Source organism: Oryza glaberrima, chromosome 7 (assembly GCF_000147395.1).
Source record: "Oryza glaberrima chromosome 7, OglaRS2, whole genome shotgun sequence".
Lineage (NCBI taxonomy): Eukaryota > Viridiplantae > Streptophyta > Magnoliopsida > Poales > Poaceae > Oryza > Oryza glaberrima.
In genome coordinates this window covers 4,995,795-5,012,307 of record NC_068332.1, presented here as the reverse complement: position 1 = coordinate 5,012,307, position 16,513 = coordinate 4,995,795, and the positions used below count along the sequence as shown (strand labels likewise).

Genomic DNA, 16,513 nt, shown 5'->3' with positions numbered 1-16,513 from the left:
ATTATAGGAAATATAGCATATGGAATATATGCTAATTCGTAGCCCATTGGAGTTATTATCTAACACTTATATCTTCCCCCCGAAAAATAAAAGTTATATATGTATTCTCCAATATATGCATAGGCATAATAATATTTTGCTACGATATTATGCTCATAAATGGGCTAGATGTTATGCTATCTAAATGGTCATTAGGAGTCACTTTCAGATAGTGTATATGAGTGCCAGCATCTGTGCTTCAAAATTAAAAATTGACTTGTAGAATTAAAATCCCTCCGTAACTTTATTCCTCATAAAGCTTCCACTTGCTTTATTCCTAGAACCAATCATATTATCCAGTCTTCCTCATTAACTCGAGCTTTTGGATGAACTTTAAACACAATTGACAGCATGAGTGAAAAAATGGGACAACCAAATCCCTCACCGAAGTTCGACCAAACTTCGCACCAAACACAATCTATCAGATATCCTAAAAAATTGCAGCTCATCAAAACACCACCATACATGCTCACTTCCAAAAAAAACATACATGATCTCCATCTCATACAACTGCCACAATAGTATTGCTGAATCGATACACAAATTGATTTGTAGTAGTAAATACTCCCTCCGTCCAATAAAAGAACAACTTCTAGCTACGAATTTAAACTTGGACGTAGCCTAAGTCCAGATTCATACCTCAGAATTTGGTTTTTTATAGAACGGAGATAGTAGGCAAGAAGAAAGAAAAAAATAGAGGAGAAAACAACTGAACAAAGATAGGCAAGCTACAAGCAACTGAACAACCAAGCATCAACTAATCGACCTTGTACACTGCAGACAGATTAACATGGACGAAATCAGCTAAGCCTCCCATCTTCTTCCTCGTCGCCGTCGTCGTCTTCAGGTGACGAATATGACGGAGGGGTCGCAGCAGCACTCGTCGAGCAAGCAGCAACAGCAGAGGGCGGCGAGGCTGATGAAGAAATCAAGAAACACAAAACACGATCGATCAGCGAATATTCAGTCCGAGAAATTGCTGAATTCCAACTTTCCGAGACCTTGGCCATAGACGACGACGACGATGACGACATAGATAGATAGATAGATAGATAGATAGATAGATAGATAGATAGATACCGTACCATCCCTCGAGGAAGCCCGGCTGCCGCGGCGGCGGTGGCGGCTGCGCGTACTGGTACTGGTACTGCGCGTGCGGCGGCGCCATCACCGGCGGCCCCTGGTTGTAATAACCTTCAAAACTCACACCAACCAATCAATCGAATTAAGCTATATATAATCCCATAATTCATTCATAGATCGATTCATGGATCGATCAGTAGCTCAGTGCTAGATGCTTACCTTGAGAAGGGTACGGGTAGGCGTACCTGGGATCGCTCATCTCGATCCCCCCAAGAACAGCTAGCTAGCTAGGTAGACCAAGCTCTCGCGCGCGAAGAAGAAGAAGAAGAAGAAGCTGAGTGGTAGTGGTAGTAGACGCAAGCACACAGCGCGGCGCGGGCGTATTTAGCTGGCAGCGCCATGGCTGGCAAAGTTGCAAGTTGCGCTAGGGAGTGTAGGGCTTACGCCTCCGCGGCTGGAAAAGCGGAGGATTTGATGAAAAACAATGGAACGCGGCAGAGCGGCAACCATGCAAAAGGAGAGGGAGAGATGCTTTTGATCGAAATGCTTTCTCTTTGAAGATTTGAAGGAATAGGATTCCATGCTTTCAAGAGTTCAAAATGCATTATTAATTAGCAGCAAACCGGTGTGTTTGTTTCAGAATATGCAAATTAATTGACAAGAGAACAATCCAGGAGGGCTAGCACAAGCACAACCAGAGCGGGCTTTAGTCGCTTTACGCTTAGGTTGTCAAAATATCGACTCTGCTATACAATTTTATTGACCTAATTAGGTAGAATATACGATGATTTTACTATTTTGATCCTACTTAGGATGACTGATAGGATAGCGATGTTAACTACCTTGCTTAATTTACACTGTTTTTTTTGGCACTTTTCCGTATTATAATCCAAAGCGATTTTTAATTTAAAAGTTTTTCTCGGATAATAGTTTTAGGTAGTGCTTTTATTTTTCTTCTTAGCAATATTTTTCCTTTTAGAAGAGAAGAGTTGGATGACAAAAGTGATGAAGAAAATCCCTAAAACCATAAAAGATCAAAGCTTAATTTTTTTAAGACTGGTAAAGCTTAACATTTAAGTTCAGCTCTGGATGGTGGATGAAACTGACTTTATGATAATTATTCGACGGCACAAACGAGTAATCCATTAGCTGAAAAGCACGCTCTGAGTAAGGGTAAAATATTTTCAAAATTTATAACAAATTCACAACATCCTCAGCTCAAATCTCGTGGTTAATCAAGTCTTGGGGGCTGCTCCCGATCTATCCAAACATACATTAAAATTTTAAAACATTCATAAACCAAATTTGAAGTGTGTCCTATATCCAGTTTAGTTTTGTAATCGACTAATATTAATATATAATCACTTCCACTTGCATTGCATTGCCTCCATGGGCATCATCATCACTTCCTCTTGTTCTTGGAGGCGAAGCGGAGGACGAGGTAGAAGAGGACACGGTAGAAGACGGCCCATCCCATGAGGTAGAGTACCATCCACCACTTGCGATCCTCCGCCGTGCTGATCTTCAGGTGCTCGAGGATGATGTCGCCGGTGAGCGGCGGCGCCGGCGGTGGGTGCGACGAGAACACCCTCCCTCCCTGGAACTCGTTCATCAGGAGCCCCTCGTAAGGGTACTTCATCGTGGAAATGGTGTTCATCCACTTCCACCCCACCGGGATGCTGTGGCTGTCCAGGAAGTAGCCGCAGAAGAGGAAGAAGAGCGCCGTGAACGCGATCACCGCCGCATACCTGCACGAGTGTAGGCACTGTTTAGAGAAGCTTAAGGTTCTAAGAAATTAGCTACTCCCTTCGTTTCAGGTTACAAGACGTTTTGACTTTGGTTAAAGTCAAACCACTTTAAGTTTGACTAAGTTTAAAGACAAACGTAGTCATATTGAGTGATAATACCAAATTAGTTTCATTAAATCAATAATTGAGTATATTTTCATAATAAATTTGTCTTGAGTTGAAAATGTTATTATTTTTTCTACAAACTTAGTCAAACTTCAAGCAGTCTGAAACGGAGGTAGTAACTTCTAACAATCTTTAAGGTAGGAAACGCTTCTTGTTTCTAGTTCATTTTTCCGAATTTTATAACTACAAATTCTCATAAGCTGGATGAGAATTCGAAGTATTTAGGGGAGCTAAGACAATTGTACTACACCTTTACTAATCAGTTTAAGTTTTTGAGTTGAACTGGTTGGTGCATGCGACTCGGTAGGATTGTGTGAGGTGAGGTGAGAGATGTGTTGCTTACCCAAGGATGAAGTTGGGGACGACGGAGCTGATGAAGACGACGAAGGAGTTGGTGGAGAGGAGGGAGGCGTAGAGCATGACGAGGAAGTAGAGGAACTGGCCGTGGAGGCGGAGGGCGAACCAGACGATGGCGGCGTAGGCGGCGGACTGGAGGAGGAGGAACGGGAGGTAGGTGACGACGCCGGCGACGACGTACGCCGACGCGCGGTACGCGTTGTGCGACGTCTCCCTGATGAAGATGAACCTCTCCTGGATGAACGCCGGCACGGCGTCGTTGGAGGAGAAGAAGAGGACGCACACGGTGAAGACGAAGAAGCTCAGCCTCTCCGTGACACCCTGGTCGTCGTCCCTCGGCTTGGTGAACATGGTCGCCATGAGGACGCCCATGGCGACGAGCACCATCAGCCGCGACAGGAACAGCTCCGGCGTGCGCCAGATGTTGGTGAAGTTGCGGCGCATCAGCACCCACACCTCGCCGCCGTAGGTGTTTGCGAACTTGCCGCGTTGGCCGCCGAGGGTCGCTGTCGCGGCGATGGCGGCGGCGTGGCGTGGTGGCGGCGGCGGCGTGCGGTAGTCGCCCTCGCTCACCGTGTACGCGCTCATGCTCAGTGGCGTCGGCGTGCCCATCACGATCTCCGGGTCCTTCTTGGGGCGGCGCGACGGCGTGAACTGGGCCGCGCCGCTCCATGGCGACCTGGAGTGCTGGCTCCGGAGGCTGTGGTCGAAGTCCTCCTCGCCGGCGAGGAGTGGCGTTGGAGGGATGCTGGAGACGGTGGAGATGCCGTCGGCGGCGAGCTTGGGCGGCTTGAGGCCGGTGAGGCAGAACTCGGCGAGGGCGGCGACGCCGAACTCGGACTGGTCGTACTCCTGGATGACGTCGAGGAGGTGTTCGATGGAGCTCTCCCCCTTGGGCACGCGGCGTCCCATGCGGCCGAGGTGCGCGGCGACCTCCCGTGGCGCGCCGCTGTACATGAGCTGCCCGCGCGCGAGGATGACGAGGTGGTCGAGCAGCTGCAGGATGCGCGACGACGGCTGGTGGATGGTGAGCACGACGGTGCTCCCGGCGCAGGCGATGTCGCGCACCTTCTCGACCACGCTGTGCGCGCTCGTGGAGTCTAGACCGGACGTCGGCTCGTCGAGGAACAGCAGCGCGGGGCCATGGATGATGTCCACGCCGATCGATACACGCCGCCGCTCGCCGCCGGACACGCCCCGGGTCCCCTCGTCGCCGATGTACGTGTTCCCGGACGCCGCGAGGCCGAGCTGGTCGATGAGGGCGTCGACGCGGCGGCGCTTGTCGGCGGCGGGGACGGAGGCGCCGAGGCGGAGGTCGGCGGCGAACATGAGGGTCTCGCGGACGGTTAGCATGGGGAAGAGGCGGTCGTCCTGCATGACGTAGGCGGAGCAGCGCTTGACGAGGCTGGGGCTCACCTCGACGCCGTCGAGCGCGACGCGGCCGCCGAGGCGGGCGGCGATGCGGCCGGCGAGCGCGTCGAGGAACGTCGACTTGCCGGCGCCGCTGGGGCCCATCACGGCGGTGACGCAGCCCTTGGGGGCGTACCCGGTGACCTCGTGCAGCAGGTCCACCTCCTTCTTCTCCCACTCGCCGCCGGCGCCGCGCTGCTTCTTGGTCACCGTGTACGTCAGCCCGGTGAACTCCAGCCCGCCGGTGAACCCGAACCGGCCGCCGCCGTGCGCCGCCGCCTCCAGGTCGCCGACGTGCCGGGTCGCCATGGCGAGCGAGCAGCGGTGAGTGTCTCTAGCTTGTGTACGTGTTGACCGTGCAAATGCGTGTGCATATATAAATAAAGTGGCTTGTGATGTTATTGCATGGGACTAACAGCTTCGTGATTTTGGAAGGTTGGTAGATACAAGTGTTGGGGCGACAGAAATGAGGGTGAAGAGTGTAACGTGTCATCGGAGGGAACGTCTTGGAAGGTCAGTTTTTTTGGCTGTTTTCTCCTACATCTAGAAGCATAGAACAGCAGTGAACGAGCTCCAATATCCATGAATTTGGAGAAAGGAAATCCTAAGGATTATCCCATCTTGTTGGTAAAAGCAAAACGAATTGGGATTTCCCCCCATTGAATTCTATAAAATTTTGTGGGAAATCATTAGATCTGATTTGAAATAATTAATTGATGACTTCCATGATGGAAGAATTGATATTGCAAGGTTAAACTATGGTATCATTACCTTGATTCCGAAATGTAAAGATGCATCCACAATTCAAAAAATTCGGCCTATTTGTTTATTGAAGGTAAGTTTTTAAAAAAATCAGCTGAACTGTAAGGCCTTGCTTGTTGTGCCCCGGCACATTCGCCTATAGGAAAGGCTGGGTTCGGATCATTCCAAACAAGGCCTGAAAGCTTCATCAACATTGGATCGAATCTGCTATATATTTGTCGACAAATTTTCTACTAAAAATTTGACAGATGTAATTATATGTAACTTGTAGTGTTATGACCGTTAAAATAAAAAAGGTCTCAAGCAAAATACCAGCATAGTCCCTTCAACAATTCTCATCGCGTACTGAGGAAGGTCGAGTTGAAGCCATGCATGTCAAACAGACCCCATGGTCCGAGACCATTGAAATTGCCCCAGAAGTTAGATCGGTTGTTCATGCTAAGAACATATATGGGATTAATCTACAAATATGAAATAAGTTTCTGGTTTTTCTGCAGTAATATACCTTCACGGGTAATTAATTAACAATGACATTCTGATTTTATGTATTAAAATCAAGATGGAAAAGGAGAACAAGTGGATTTCCTAGAGAATAGTTTATTCTATAGAACTGAAGAATGACAGGATAGGCATTTTGAAGGGTCTTTAGCTACCAGAGATCACTCTACCTGTTGAATAAATGATAAAAAAGTTGACAGAAGCAAATACTTACAAGAATGAGATCTCCTGAAGATGGAAGAATAATACTTGATTATGGTAGCCAGTGGAACTGATAATAAACAGGGATTACAATATATGCAACAGATGCACAGTTCTTGCTTGATTTGAGTCGCTGACACCACCCTCTTCAAATTTTACAACATGGTCATGGAAATGATTTTGCCACTGAAAGATAAAACAGGCAAGAATTTCTATCAGAGTAAGAAATAAGAACAAAATCGTAGTGTTAGTCACTAAAACGTCCTAACTTGAAAATTTTAACTTTACACAAAATCGATATCTTATCAATATGCATTTTAGCTTCCATTTTCCGCCAAGTATATTTGATGGTCAGTAAATATGATAAGGTCATGGCATGCCACAATATTATTGTGTTGCAGCTATTTCAATAAAGGAATTTAAACTAGCATCTACTATACAGGATTTAGCAAATGTTTAGGGGATGTTGGCTCAGTGTGCATTGACTAAATAACGACAAATATCTGCATAACCAAAAACTCAACTTAAAATGTTAGCATTCTGAATTAACCTATTTTTATGTTTGAAGTTCACCATTTTATACACAGTTGAGCACTTCAGCTAACACTGAAGAAAGGATGGTATATTGTGCTTATAGGAGGCCTATCAAGTATCAATCTAATGGTATATAGAAATTTAGTACGTATCGTTAAATTCCATGATTCAACATATCATGTTCCACCGGTGTGAAATGTGAATCTAATGGTATGAGCAATAACTGATGAAAAGAAAAGCCCACCTTTTGATGACTCACGCACGAGCACGATATGCATGGCGGCGTTGTTGGGCGGCAGCTGCAAGCGGAGGGGCATGAGCTTCCCATTGATCGGGCTACGAGAGCAGATAATCACGTCGTTGAGCCCCGTCTCCTCCTGCAACCTCTCCAAAAGCTCCTCCAGGCTAGTCCCGTTGAACGTGAATGAGTGTCCTTCCTGATCATCGCCGATGTCGCCCTTGTCATCCCCAATGTGGTAGTGGATCGCCCGCCCATCCACCTTGTGCAGCGGCAGCGAGAAGGATTCTGTGGACTGCAATGGCAAAATGCGTCCGCAACAACAATAAGCACTTGGCATTTTCATCTAACATCCCTGTTGGGCTGTACAATTCGTCGAGCAGATGGCGGGCGTGGAAAGTACGGACCTCAATTCTCGCCAGGGTGGGCTCCGGTGGAGGTGGCTCGATGTATCCCTGTGGTGGCTCGATGTAGCCCGGTGGCGGCGGCGGTGGCCGCGCTCTGTACGAAGGTGGGCTCGCCGGAAGGTGCCGCGGCGGCGAAGCAGGCGCCAGCGCCGGCGTCGGCACGGGAGAGGGCCCGCGAGAAGGTGTCTTGTAATGCGGCGCGGCGGGGTCGTCGTCGGCGGCGATGGAGGCGGGGACGAGGGATTCCGGGAGGACCTCGACGACCTCGACGGTCCAGAGGATCCACCCGGCGTGGCGGTGGGGGACGTCGTGGGTGACGGAGTTGCGCCACGGCGGGAGGCCGCCGTTGGCGCGGAGGTAGTTGCCGTAGCGGGTGCGGAGGCGGGCGTGGGCGCCGTCGCGGACGGGGATCCACTCGACGGAGGAGTCGAGGCGGTGGGGGAGGGCCTGGAGGACCTTGCGGCCGGTGACGCCGAGGAGGAAGGGCTCGTTGGAGGCGGAGAGGTAGCGGCCGTAGCAGCTGCGGAGGCGGAGGACGCCGGGAGCGTGGGGCACCGGCTCGACGGACCACCGCGCGTTCGGGGACGAGGCGCTCCGGTCCTGGGAGACGCGCGACTCGTCCTCCTCCGCGTACAGGTACTTGTCGTGGTGGCCGCGCAGCCGCACCGTCCTCGCGCGCTCGAACAGCTCCATCGATCCGCCGCGGCGCGGGCGCGGCGCGGCGCGGGCGGGCGGCGAGGCGGGTGATCTCTCTCTCTCTCTCCCCCCGGGGGCGGCCTCTCCTCCTTGCGTCGGCCTCGCGCGCGTGCGAGGCTTGGCGTTGCTTTTGCTTGTGTGTTGTGGGGGTGGGGTGGCGCGCCGCGCGCGACGGCGCTGGTGCGCGCGACGGGCGGGCGTTGCGTCGTGGCGCGCGGGGTGGCTGTGGCTATTGGGCCCCGTGGCTATTCTCGGACGCGACGTGGCGCGCGGGGGAGTTTTGCGATGTTGGTGGAATGGTGGGGGATTTTTGATTTTAACAAGGGGGAGGGGGGTTGAAGAATATGAAATTAGTTCCTTTTAACAAAGAGTGATGTGCCGTGATATTTTGGTTGTACTTCCTCCATTTCACTGTGTAAGTCATTCTAACATTTCTCACATTCACACTGATGTTAATGAATCTAAATAGATATATATGTCTAGATTCATTAACATCAATTTAAATGTGGGAAATGCTAGAATGATTTACATTGTGAAACGAAGGGAGTATATTTCAAGAGTAGAGTGCATGGACATTGTCTAAAATTCAGTGGCGGCCCAGGAAATTTCCGTTGGGTCTGCATACTTTATTTTCTAAAATTCTAGCATACTTGAATAGTAGCATCACAGCATGCGGGACATGAGATGAGCACTGCAGCAGCGCATGCACGATGCACTCACAATAAACCTAGAGTTAGGCGTAGTGGAAAATGGAATAGGCTATTAGTGGGTTGAGTGGCCACACTGACTGATTTTTTTAACAAAACTGTGAAATTACTGGTCCGCTTGGATAGTCGGATTAGCTCAATATTCATGCAATATCTATCTTTACCTATTCTTTTACTGTTTGAGTGGAAATCAATCTAGTCTCTTCATCCAGAGAAAATAAAAATTACATGCATGAGAGTGTAAAACAATAAAAAAGACTAACTAGAATCTTAGCTGCTAGTTAATTATTTCTTTTCTCAATGATATGAGCAAGGAATTGTTGTAATAAGAACTAGAATGTGCTTGGGTTCTCATGTTTTGATGTCATTTTATCAGTTGTTGCAGAAGTTAAACAAAAACCTTGCAGTGTAAGGATATAAATCAGATCATACGGCAAAACTTGAAAATTCCACAACTAGATATCAAGATATGTTTGAAGAAGCAATCAGATGGTTCTTACTTATTAGTTGTACATAGCTTTGGTTGCATGTAATTTTCTGTTTGGTTAGATCATGATGAGCACAAGAAATTACCCTGAACAGAGAGAAGAATTGTCATTTATTTCAGATTTTTCTGCAAGATGAAGTGAACATAGCTGTTCATCTAGACGCAGTCGTGATCCAAAGTAATTAGAATATTTACCTTGATGGCTCAAGAAGAAAATGAGATTGATCATACAATATCCTGTTTCTCTAATCAATCCGCTAATCTTCATCTATCCTAGAAAAAAAAATGAAAGGCTGTAGTCAGCATTGAACATTGAACATCCCATTTCACCTTGGCTTGGAGGCAAGAGGCGCTTCTAACACACCAGAGGGATCTCTACTGGTAGCATCAGACGTTATGGCTCATGATGTGATCACCAGTAATCTTTGCAAGAACATGACCCATCTTTGAAATGATGGAACCGAATTCGATCCCTCACGATGATCTCCACGCCGTAGAGCTTCGATATGAGCTTGCTGATTGTGTGACAGTCCTTACAAACTCTCAGGTTCTTCAGAATCCGGATAGGTGCCCCAGGCGTCGCGTTGAGCAGACCAAACGATATGGCCAGACGCTCGCTGTGCAACCGGAGGGCGGCACCCTTGGCATTCTCAATACTAGCAACCAAAGGAGCCTCTGATAAATCTGGCTTGTATCCAGCAGATGTGAGCTTCAGCTGAATTTCATCCAGTTTTTCGTATATCGCCTCAGATTGTGGGTGCGAAGTATCGCCCGCAACGAACTGATGAACCAAGCCATCCATTTCAATGGAACTGAACCCTGGCTCCTTCTTGACGCCCTCTTCCACCATCAACCGCCGCACCATGCCCACATCGTTCCACCGCTGCGCGGATGCATAAACCCTCGAAAGCAATACATACACACCGCTCACAGCATCATCAGGAACTTCCAGTGCTAGCTTGGCCATGGCCTCAGTAAGCTCCAATCCGGCATTCTTCTTGCAGCATGCATCAAGTAAGCTTCTCCAGATGATGGCATCGGGCCGACAGTTCATTCCAGCCACGATATCGAGAGCTTCCTCGATGAACCCTGCTCGTGCCAAGAGATCGACCATGCACCCATAGTGTTCGATCCTAGGCTTGATTCTGTACTGATCAACCATCATTGCAAAATATCTCCTTCCCTCCTCCACTAGCCCACCATGGTTGCACGCGCTGAGCACCGCGACGAACGTGATGGCATTCGGAGCCATCTTCTCCACCTGAGTCATCCGATCGAACAGCTCCACCGACTCACAGACACGACCGTGGTTGGCCAGAGTGAGGATCATCACGTTCCAAGACGCGAGGTCCCGCGCAGGCATTCTGTCGAACACCTGCTGCGCGAGCTCCAGCGCCCCGCACTTCCCGTACAGATCCACCAGCGAGTTGTTGATCAGCATGTCGCGGGACACCGCCTCGCCGTCGCCATCACCCCCGAGCTCCCTGAGCAGCAACGCGTGCGCGTAGACGCCGAGCGAGAGCGCGCCGGCGCCGGCGCACGCGCCGAGGACGCTCTGTACGGTGTACGCGTCGGGCGCGAGCTCCGTGTCCCGCTGCATCTCCCGGAAGAGGTCGAGCGCGGCGAGGTGGTCGCCGTTCCCGACGAGGGCGTCGACGGCGGTGTTCCACGACACGAGCGACCTGTCGGGGATGCGGCGGAAGAGGTCGAGCGCGGCGCCCGGGAGGCCGCAGGAGGAGTAGAGGTGGAGGAGCGAGTTGGCGACGACGGTGTGGGACGGGGCGAGGCCGAGCTTGGCGGCGAGCGCGTGCAGCTGGCGTCCCTCGGGGAGCGCCGAGAGGAAGGCCGCCGCGGAGAGCACGGCCGGCAGCGAGACGTGCGGCGGCGGCGGGGACGGGGTGGACTGGAGCGAGCGGAAGAGCAGGAGCGCCCGGTGCGCGAGGTCCGCGCGGCGGGACCGCGCGAGCGAGCGGAGGAGGCGGACGGAGGAGGAGGAGGAGTGCGAGGCGGCGTCCGGGCGGTGGGTCCGCGTGGAGGGGAGGGAGGAGGCGGCGAGCGAGAGCATGGCGGCGGCTGCGGCGGCGCGGGCATGGCGACGCCGCGGGGCGCGCGGGCGCGGGGATATGGGTGGCGGATGGCTCGGTTCGTGTGGACGGGAGCGCGTGGCCGTTGGTCACGATTTTTTTTTTTTTGCTCATTTTTCCGACGGCGAAGGCCGATTTCCGCGTAGCGACCGAATTTCAGTCGGGCCATGGGCCCACTTTCTCGTAGCAGGGCCGTGCGTTGAGCAAATGGCCCAATGTGCAACAGGTCGCGTCGCCGCTAGCGATCCAATTTGTGGGAATAAGTTCACCTACCGTCTCTAGATGTCGTCTTCACACAAAACCGTACAAGATAGGTCTCGTAGCAATATATATGGGTGGTTTCGCTGACGTGGCATCTAATCAGCAATTTGGGCCCACATGTAAGTCTAGCGAACCAATTTGTGGCATCGTTTTGTAGGCCCAACTCACGCCCCATAAATTTAGGCTGGGCTTGAGCCGCACTGACTGCTTGGCGCAAGTATGTTTGCAGCGCACAATATTTTATATGAAAGTTTCTATATAGAAGTATTTTTTAATGAAAGTATTTTTATATAAAAGATTTTCGGTCGAAAGTTTTTTTATATTTTATATGAAAGTTTCTATATAGAAGTATTTTTTAATGAAAGTATTTTTACATTAAAGATTTTCGGTCAAAAGTTTTTTTGGAAAAAAATTGTGCATTGCGATAGCAGTTCCCCGGTTGAACAAGATATTCAGCAAGTATTACGGTATCTTCAGCAAGTATTACGAGCTATAAGGATACACACTATTAAAAAAAATAATTTTTAAAAAGAAATTTTTGTGTATATCCTTTTTTTTCCCGAAACTAGCATGGTTCCATAGAGCGTGCAGCTCAATAAAATAGTTCCAGCAACAAAATTGTTATGAAACTATTATCTCCTGCCAAAGATAAATATGGTCTCATACCAAATATATGGAAATATATCCTAATAGGACTCTTCCTATTATGGATATATATACTGAGAGAGAGGGCTTGAGATGTTAGTTGATGTATTCGCATATGGTTAAAGCAATAAAGCTGTGATGCCCCTCCCTATATTCGTGTTCATCTACTATATGATTGTGTGCATGAGATCGTCATCTTCTATTCGGATCAGCGAATAGGCCACTAGTTATTCAACACATTATCAGCACGAGTTTGCTCGTTCCGTTGATCCGGGTAAGTATTTTTGCTAGATCAATTTGTTTTTTAACTAATCAGATTGATCTACTGTGTTTATGCATTGGTCTATCATCGGCCGAGACGATCGCCTCCAAGCGCAGCCGCGCACCGAGGCAGCCCACCAGGTGATGCGCATGCACGTCGCACTCCACACGCGCGATAGCCGGAGGAGCAGCCCCGCCGCAGTCGTCCGCGCCGGAGCTCCTAAGCCGACGACACATGCACGTGCACATGTGTAGATCGAAGCAAGCTTATGCCAAGCACAAACATGGCGCATGCCCACGCATGGATCCATCCAAATTCAATTCACCAATATACATATGCATCCATATAGCTATATGATCTCGTTTCTAATCACGGATTGATCTGCTCTTTGTTTGCATATACTGCTGCCGACCGATGAGCATCATGGCGAGCTCCACGCGAGGCACCAGTGATCATCAAGCGCCCGCTCCGCTCCTGCATGCGCCGACGATCAACCTCGGCTACCGGGAGCCACGTGCTGCCATGGTAATCACGCACTATGGCAACACAATCATGCGCATCAAACGATGAGACACACAAGTGTGTTACATGCATGCATCGTCAACCTGCCGGTATACGCTATGCATTTGCATATGCGGACCGGCTAACTTTACATGGGCCAAACGAGATAAGTTATCGATTTAATCTATTCTAATACATAGCAGTAGCAAGATTAACAAGTTAGATCATATCTCTAGTTGTTTTTAATTTCTCGCATGAATAGATGTATTTGTCCGGCCTTTTGCGCCGACTCTTCTCTTGTTATATCGCTGACTACGAAGTTCGGCACCACGTGCCCGAACGCGCTTACCGTGCACACAAGAAGGTGCACATACATAGTCCGTTGAATTGAACGACGGAGTGTTGTCCCGAACGATGACACCTCACACTCAGTAATACACGACACCACCTAGAAGTTGTGGTCTATCTGGCTAGCATAGTCGTTGATCTATGAATATATTAACACACTCATCATCGCCGATCTTATGGATAAGCGCGCTTGGGACACTTGTTGGTTGTGACTTGTATGTTAACAATCCGTCATATTGCTATCTGTATGAAGTAGATGGTAACAAATCCGAGTCATCGGCACCTGTATGCGTCGCCACCGCCGCCTGCACGTAGCGACACCCTGACACCACCGCATAACGTCTTCCCCTTTGTCAATGAGAATATTTCTCCTAGAAGTGAGAATATTTCTCATAGCAGAGAAAATGACTTCCGGAAGAATAAGTTGATCCCCGTAGGACTACGCTAATGTATAAATTACCGGTTAATCTCCATATAACACCGATAACTCGTACTCTCATGAAGTGGACAGACCCGTTCAAATGAATGAATTGGAAAATCACATCCACTAGCATGCAAGTGGATCAGTAGTTTTCTACATACTAGGAAGGTGTAAGAATTTATATATCATGAAAATATACATATTGATGGTATTTGGCAATCTTATTAATTCCCCTAATGCCAAAATATAGACCGGTTTATGTCACTCTAAGTGGTTTAAGCTAATTGTCGAAGATTAGTAAAACAATCAAATTGGTAATGATTGATAAATCCACTAAGAGAAAGTTGCATAATATTTAACCTCTTGTATTGAGCTAATTATTTTATACATACCGCATATGTGTATCGTTGCAACTTATTTTCCCATAGTCCTCCGTAAGGATAAAACTTTGTTTGTATTGCACATTTGAATAAGTGGTTATAGATATTGCTCCTATACGTTGATTTATTTCTCATGTTCATAGTAGAACTTATGAAATAAGTAAACGAAAGATTAAACATTGTGGTAATTTTATTATCATTGTTTTACACATTAATAAAAATGTGGTTATGACATTGGAACATGGAAGTTTCAACGGATGTCTTATTGAGGGGGAGCATATATGCTAAACATTGATTATCATAGTTAAGACTTGGAAGTCTTATATTTGATTTACCAAGAATTAATCAAATTAATTATTGTTTTGATAATTTACCTTGAAGGTTACTACCGCTATATTGATGTGTTAATCTAAGTTGATTAATATAATAAAGCATATAGATCATTAGCTATTTATGAAGAATAGTCGATTTTAAAGATTATACGATCAAGAAGATTGTGTGTTGTACTCTTTTTCCCTTAGTGAGTTTTTACTTGAATATTTCTCATGCAAGGTTTTTACCGAGGCAACAAGTGCAATATAACTAGCGTGTACGATGTACTCTTTTCTCCTATCCTTTTCTCCCACTGGGTTTTTGGATGGAGTTTTTAATGAGACATGTGTATAGCACGGTATTCGCCCAAGGGGGAGTGTTATGAAATTTGAAAGTGCATCTAGGCCCCTAATGATTTTGGTGATTAATTACAATGCGATTAGATAGGACTAACATTTTTATTTAAGCAAATGTGAAGGTTGTTATGTCCTCAATGAATTAGCGTAATGCATATCCCGCCGAATACGTTGATGTGATGTGATGCGGCAAATGAGCAAATGGCATTTTGTACGTTTTCGTTTTTCTTGAGTTAATAGGAAAGCCGCACTATTAAGAGGGATGATGCATTTACATACGAGGAGTGATCAAAGTGCTCAAAATCTTTTTTAAAAAAAGTGTTTCTCCTTAGTTTGGTGTGTTCTGGATTTTTTCGGAGTTTTCCGAAACTCATTTTCGGACTTTCCGAAAACACACAGAACCAGTTTTTCGCTTCTGGAAATTTTCGGATATGTCCGAAAGTGATTTTCGGACTTTCCGAAAAAGACTGCGAAGGCAAAAGTGGTTCTGTATATTTTCGGACTTGTCCGAAACTAATTTTCGGATTTTCCGAAATTCTTCAGTAGAGTCATTTTCGCTTCTGTATATTTTCGGACTTGTCCGAAAGTTATTTTCGGACTTTTCCGAAAACATCCAGAACGATGTTGTTGGTACTGGAAATTTTCGGACTTGTCCGAAAAGTTTTCGGAATGTCCGAAAAATCCTTCGTTGACTTTGCTGTTGGTGCTGGGCTGGAATTTTCGGACATGTCCGAAAATCTTTCGGAATATCCGAAAATCTCAATTATTGTGCATAACGGGCAGAATCTGGGCTGTGGCTATAAATAGCCCCCTCCCCTCACTTGTGAGGGCTGCTGGTTCCATTCCAATCATTTGTGCCCTTGGCTTGCTCTCTCTCTCTAGCACTTTTGAGCCTTGCTTTCTTGTTTCCCCTCTCACCCGTGTTTGATTTGGATTTGGTGTGAGTGTGAGAGTTGTGGATTCAAGTTTGTGTGAGTGCTTGTTGTTGACTTCGTGAAGATTTGTGAGCACTTGCATCATCTCCGGGAGTTCTTTGTTTCATTTGTTACTCTTGGAGGTTGAGGACTCCTAGGCGGCTAGGTGTCGCTCCCGAGCCACCGATCTACTTGTGGTTGGCCGGGAGAAGTTTGTGAAGAGGTCGGATCTCACCTCCGAAAGGGAAGAGATACCCTTAGTGGAAGGAGGAGTGCTTAGTGCAACCTCTTGAGGAAAGGGTTAGCTAAGACCCGGCTCTTAGTGAGCTCCTCAACGGAGAGTAGAATCCCCTCAAGGATTCGAACTTCGGGAACAATCTCGTGAGCTTCATCTTTGGTGACTTTACTTCCTCCCTCTCCACTAGCTTTGCTTGTTTGAGCCGCTATAGGTCTAGTTGCTGTTTGTGCTAGCATATTCTTGTTGTAGGCAACTAGATCTAGGATTTACTTTGCTGTTTGTGCTGACTCCGAAAATTTTCGGATATATCCGAAAATTTCGGAAATATCCGATAATTACTGCTTCCGCTTTTAGTTGATTTTTGAATTAGCCTATTCACCCCCCCTCTAGGTCTAATTGACACTTTCAAAATTATTATCTCCTGCCAAAGATAAATATGGGCTCATACCAAATATATGT

The 16,513-nt window shown here is 47.8% G+C and overlaps 3 protein-coding genes across 4 annotated transcripts; all 3 read right to left on the bottom strand.

The window, feature by feature from the left end:
- Positions 1-2,304: 2,304 nt before the first annotated feature.
- On the bottom strand, positions 2,305-5,906 carry LOC127779755 (ABC transporter G family member STR2-like). Its single transcript, XM_052306650.1, has 2 exons — positions 3,379-5,906; positions 2,305-2,870 (listed from the first exon to the last, which is right to left on the bottom strand). The coding sequence occupies exons 1-2, from the start codon at positions 5,109-5,111 to the stop codon at positions 2,525-2,527; spliced, it is 2,079 nt and encodes a 692-aa protein (XP_052162610.1). The 5' UTR covers positions 5,112-5,906; the 3' UTR covers positions 2,305-2,524.
- Positions 5,907-6,122: 216 nt separating this feature from the next.
- LOC127779757 (uncharacterized) lies at positions 6,123-8,262 on the bottom strand. Its single transcript, XM_052306652.1, has 3 exons — positions 7,443-8,262; positions 7,042-7,330; positions 6,123-6,449 (listed from the first exon to the last, which is right to left on the bottom strand). The coding sequence occupies exons 1-3, from the start codon at positions 8,133-8,135 to the stop codon at positions 6,430-6,432; spliced, it is 1,002 nt and encodes a 333-aa protein (XP_052162612.1). The 5' UTR covers positions 8,136-8,262; the 3' UTR covers positions 6,123-6,429.
- A 477-nt stretch (positions 8,263-8,739) lies between these two features.
- LOC127779756 (pentatricopeptide repeat-containing protein At1g59720, chloroplastic/mitochondrial) lies at positions 8,740-11,479 on the bottom strand. Of its 2 annotated transcripts, XR_008018731.1 has the most exons (3): positions 9,697-11,479; positions 9,528-9,605; positions 8,740-9,419 (listed from the first exon to the last, which is right to left on the bottom strand). XR_008018731.1 is itself a non-coding variant. In XM_052306651.1 (2 exons), the coding sequence occupies exon 1, from the start codon at positions 11,395-11,397 to the stop codon at positions 9,745-9,747; it is 1,653 nt and encodes a 550-aa protein (XP_052162611.1). In that variant the 5' UTR covers positions 11,398-11,479; the 3' UTR covers positions 9,502-9,605; positions 9,697-9,744. The 2 variants fall into 2 exon arrangements, 1 of the variants encoding a protein (XP_052162611.1); XM_052306651.1 differs by lacking the exon at positions 8,740-9,419 and having other exon boundaries at positions 9,502-9,605.
- Positions 11,480-16,513: the final 5,034 nt, after the last annotated feature.

Excerpts from the sequence above, each read along its gene's own strand:
- LOC127779755 (XM_052306650.1), bottom strand. The coding sequence starts at position 5,111 with ATGGCGACCCGGCACGTCGGCGACCTGGAGGCGGCGGCGCACGGCGGC. Across the intron at positions 2,871-3,378 it reads GTCCCCAACTTCATCCTTGG|GTATGCGGCGGTGATCGCGT; the intron begins GTAAGCAACACA and ends ACACTCGTGCAG.
- LOC127779757 (XM_052306652.1), bottom strand. The coding sequence starts at position 8,135 with ATGGAGCTGTTCGAGCGCGCGAGGACGGTGCGGCTGCGCGGCCACCAC. Across the intron at positions 7,331-7,442 it reads CCACCCTGGCGAGAATTGAG|TCCACAGAATCCTTCTCGCT; the intron begins GTCCGTACTTTC and ends TTGCCATTGCAG. Across the intron at positions 6,450-7,041 it reads CGTGCGTGAGTCATCAAAAG|TGGCAAAATCATTTCCATGA; the intron begins GTGGGCTTTTCT and ends TTTATCTTTCAG.
- LOC127779756 (XM_052306651.1), bottom strand. The coding sequence starts at position 11,397 with ATGCTCTCGCTCGCCGCCTCCTCCCTCCCCTCCACGCGGACCCACCGC.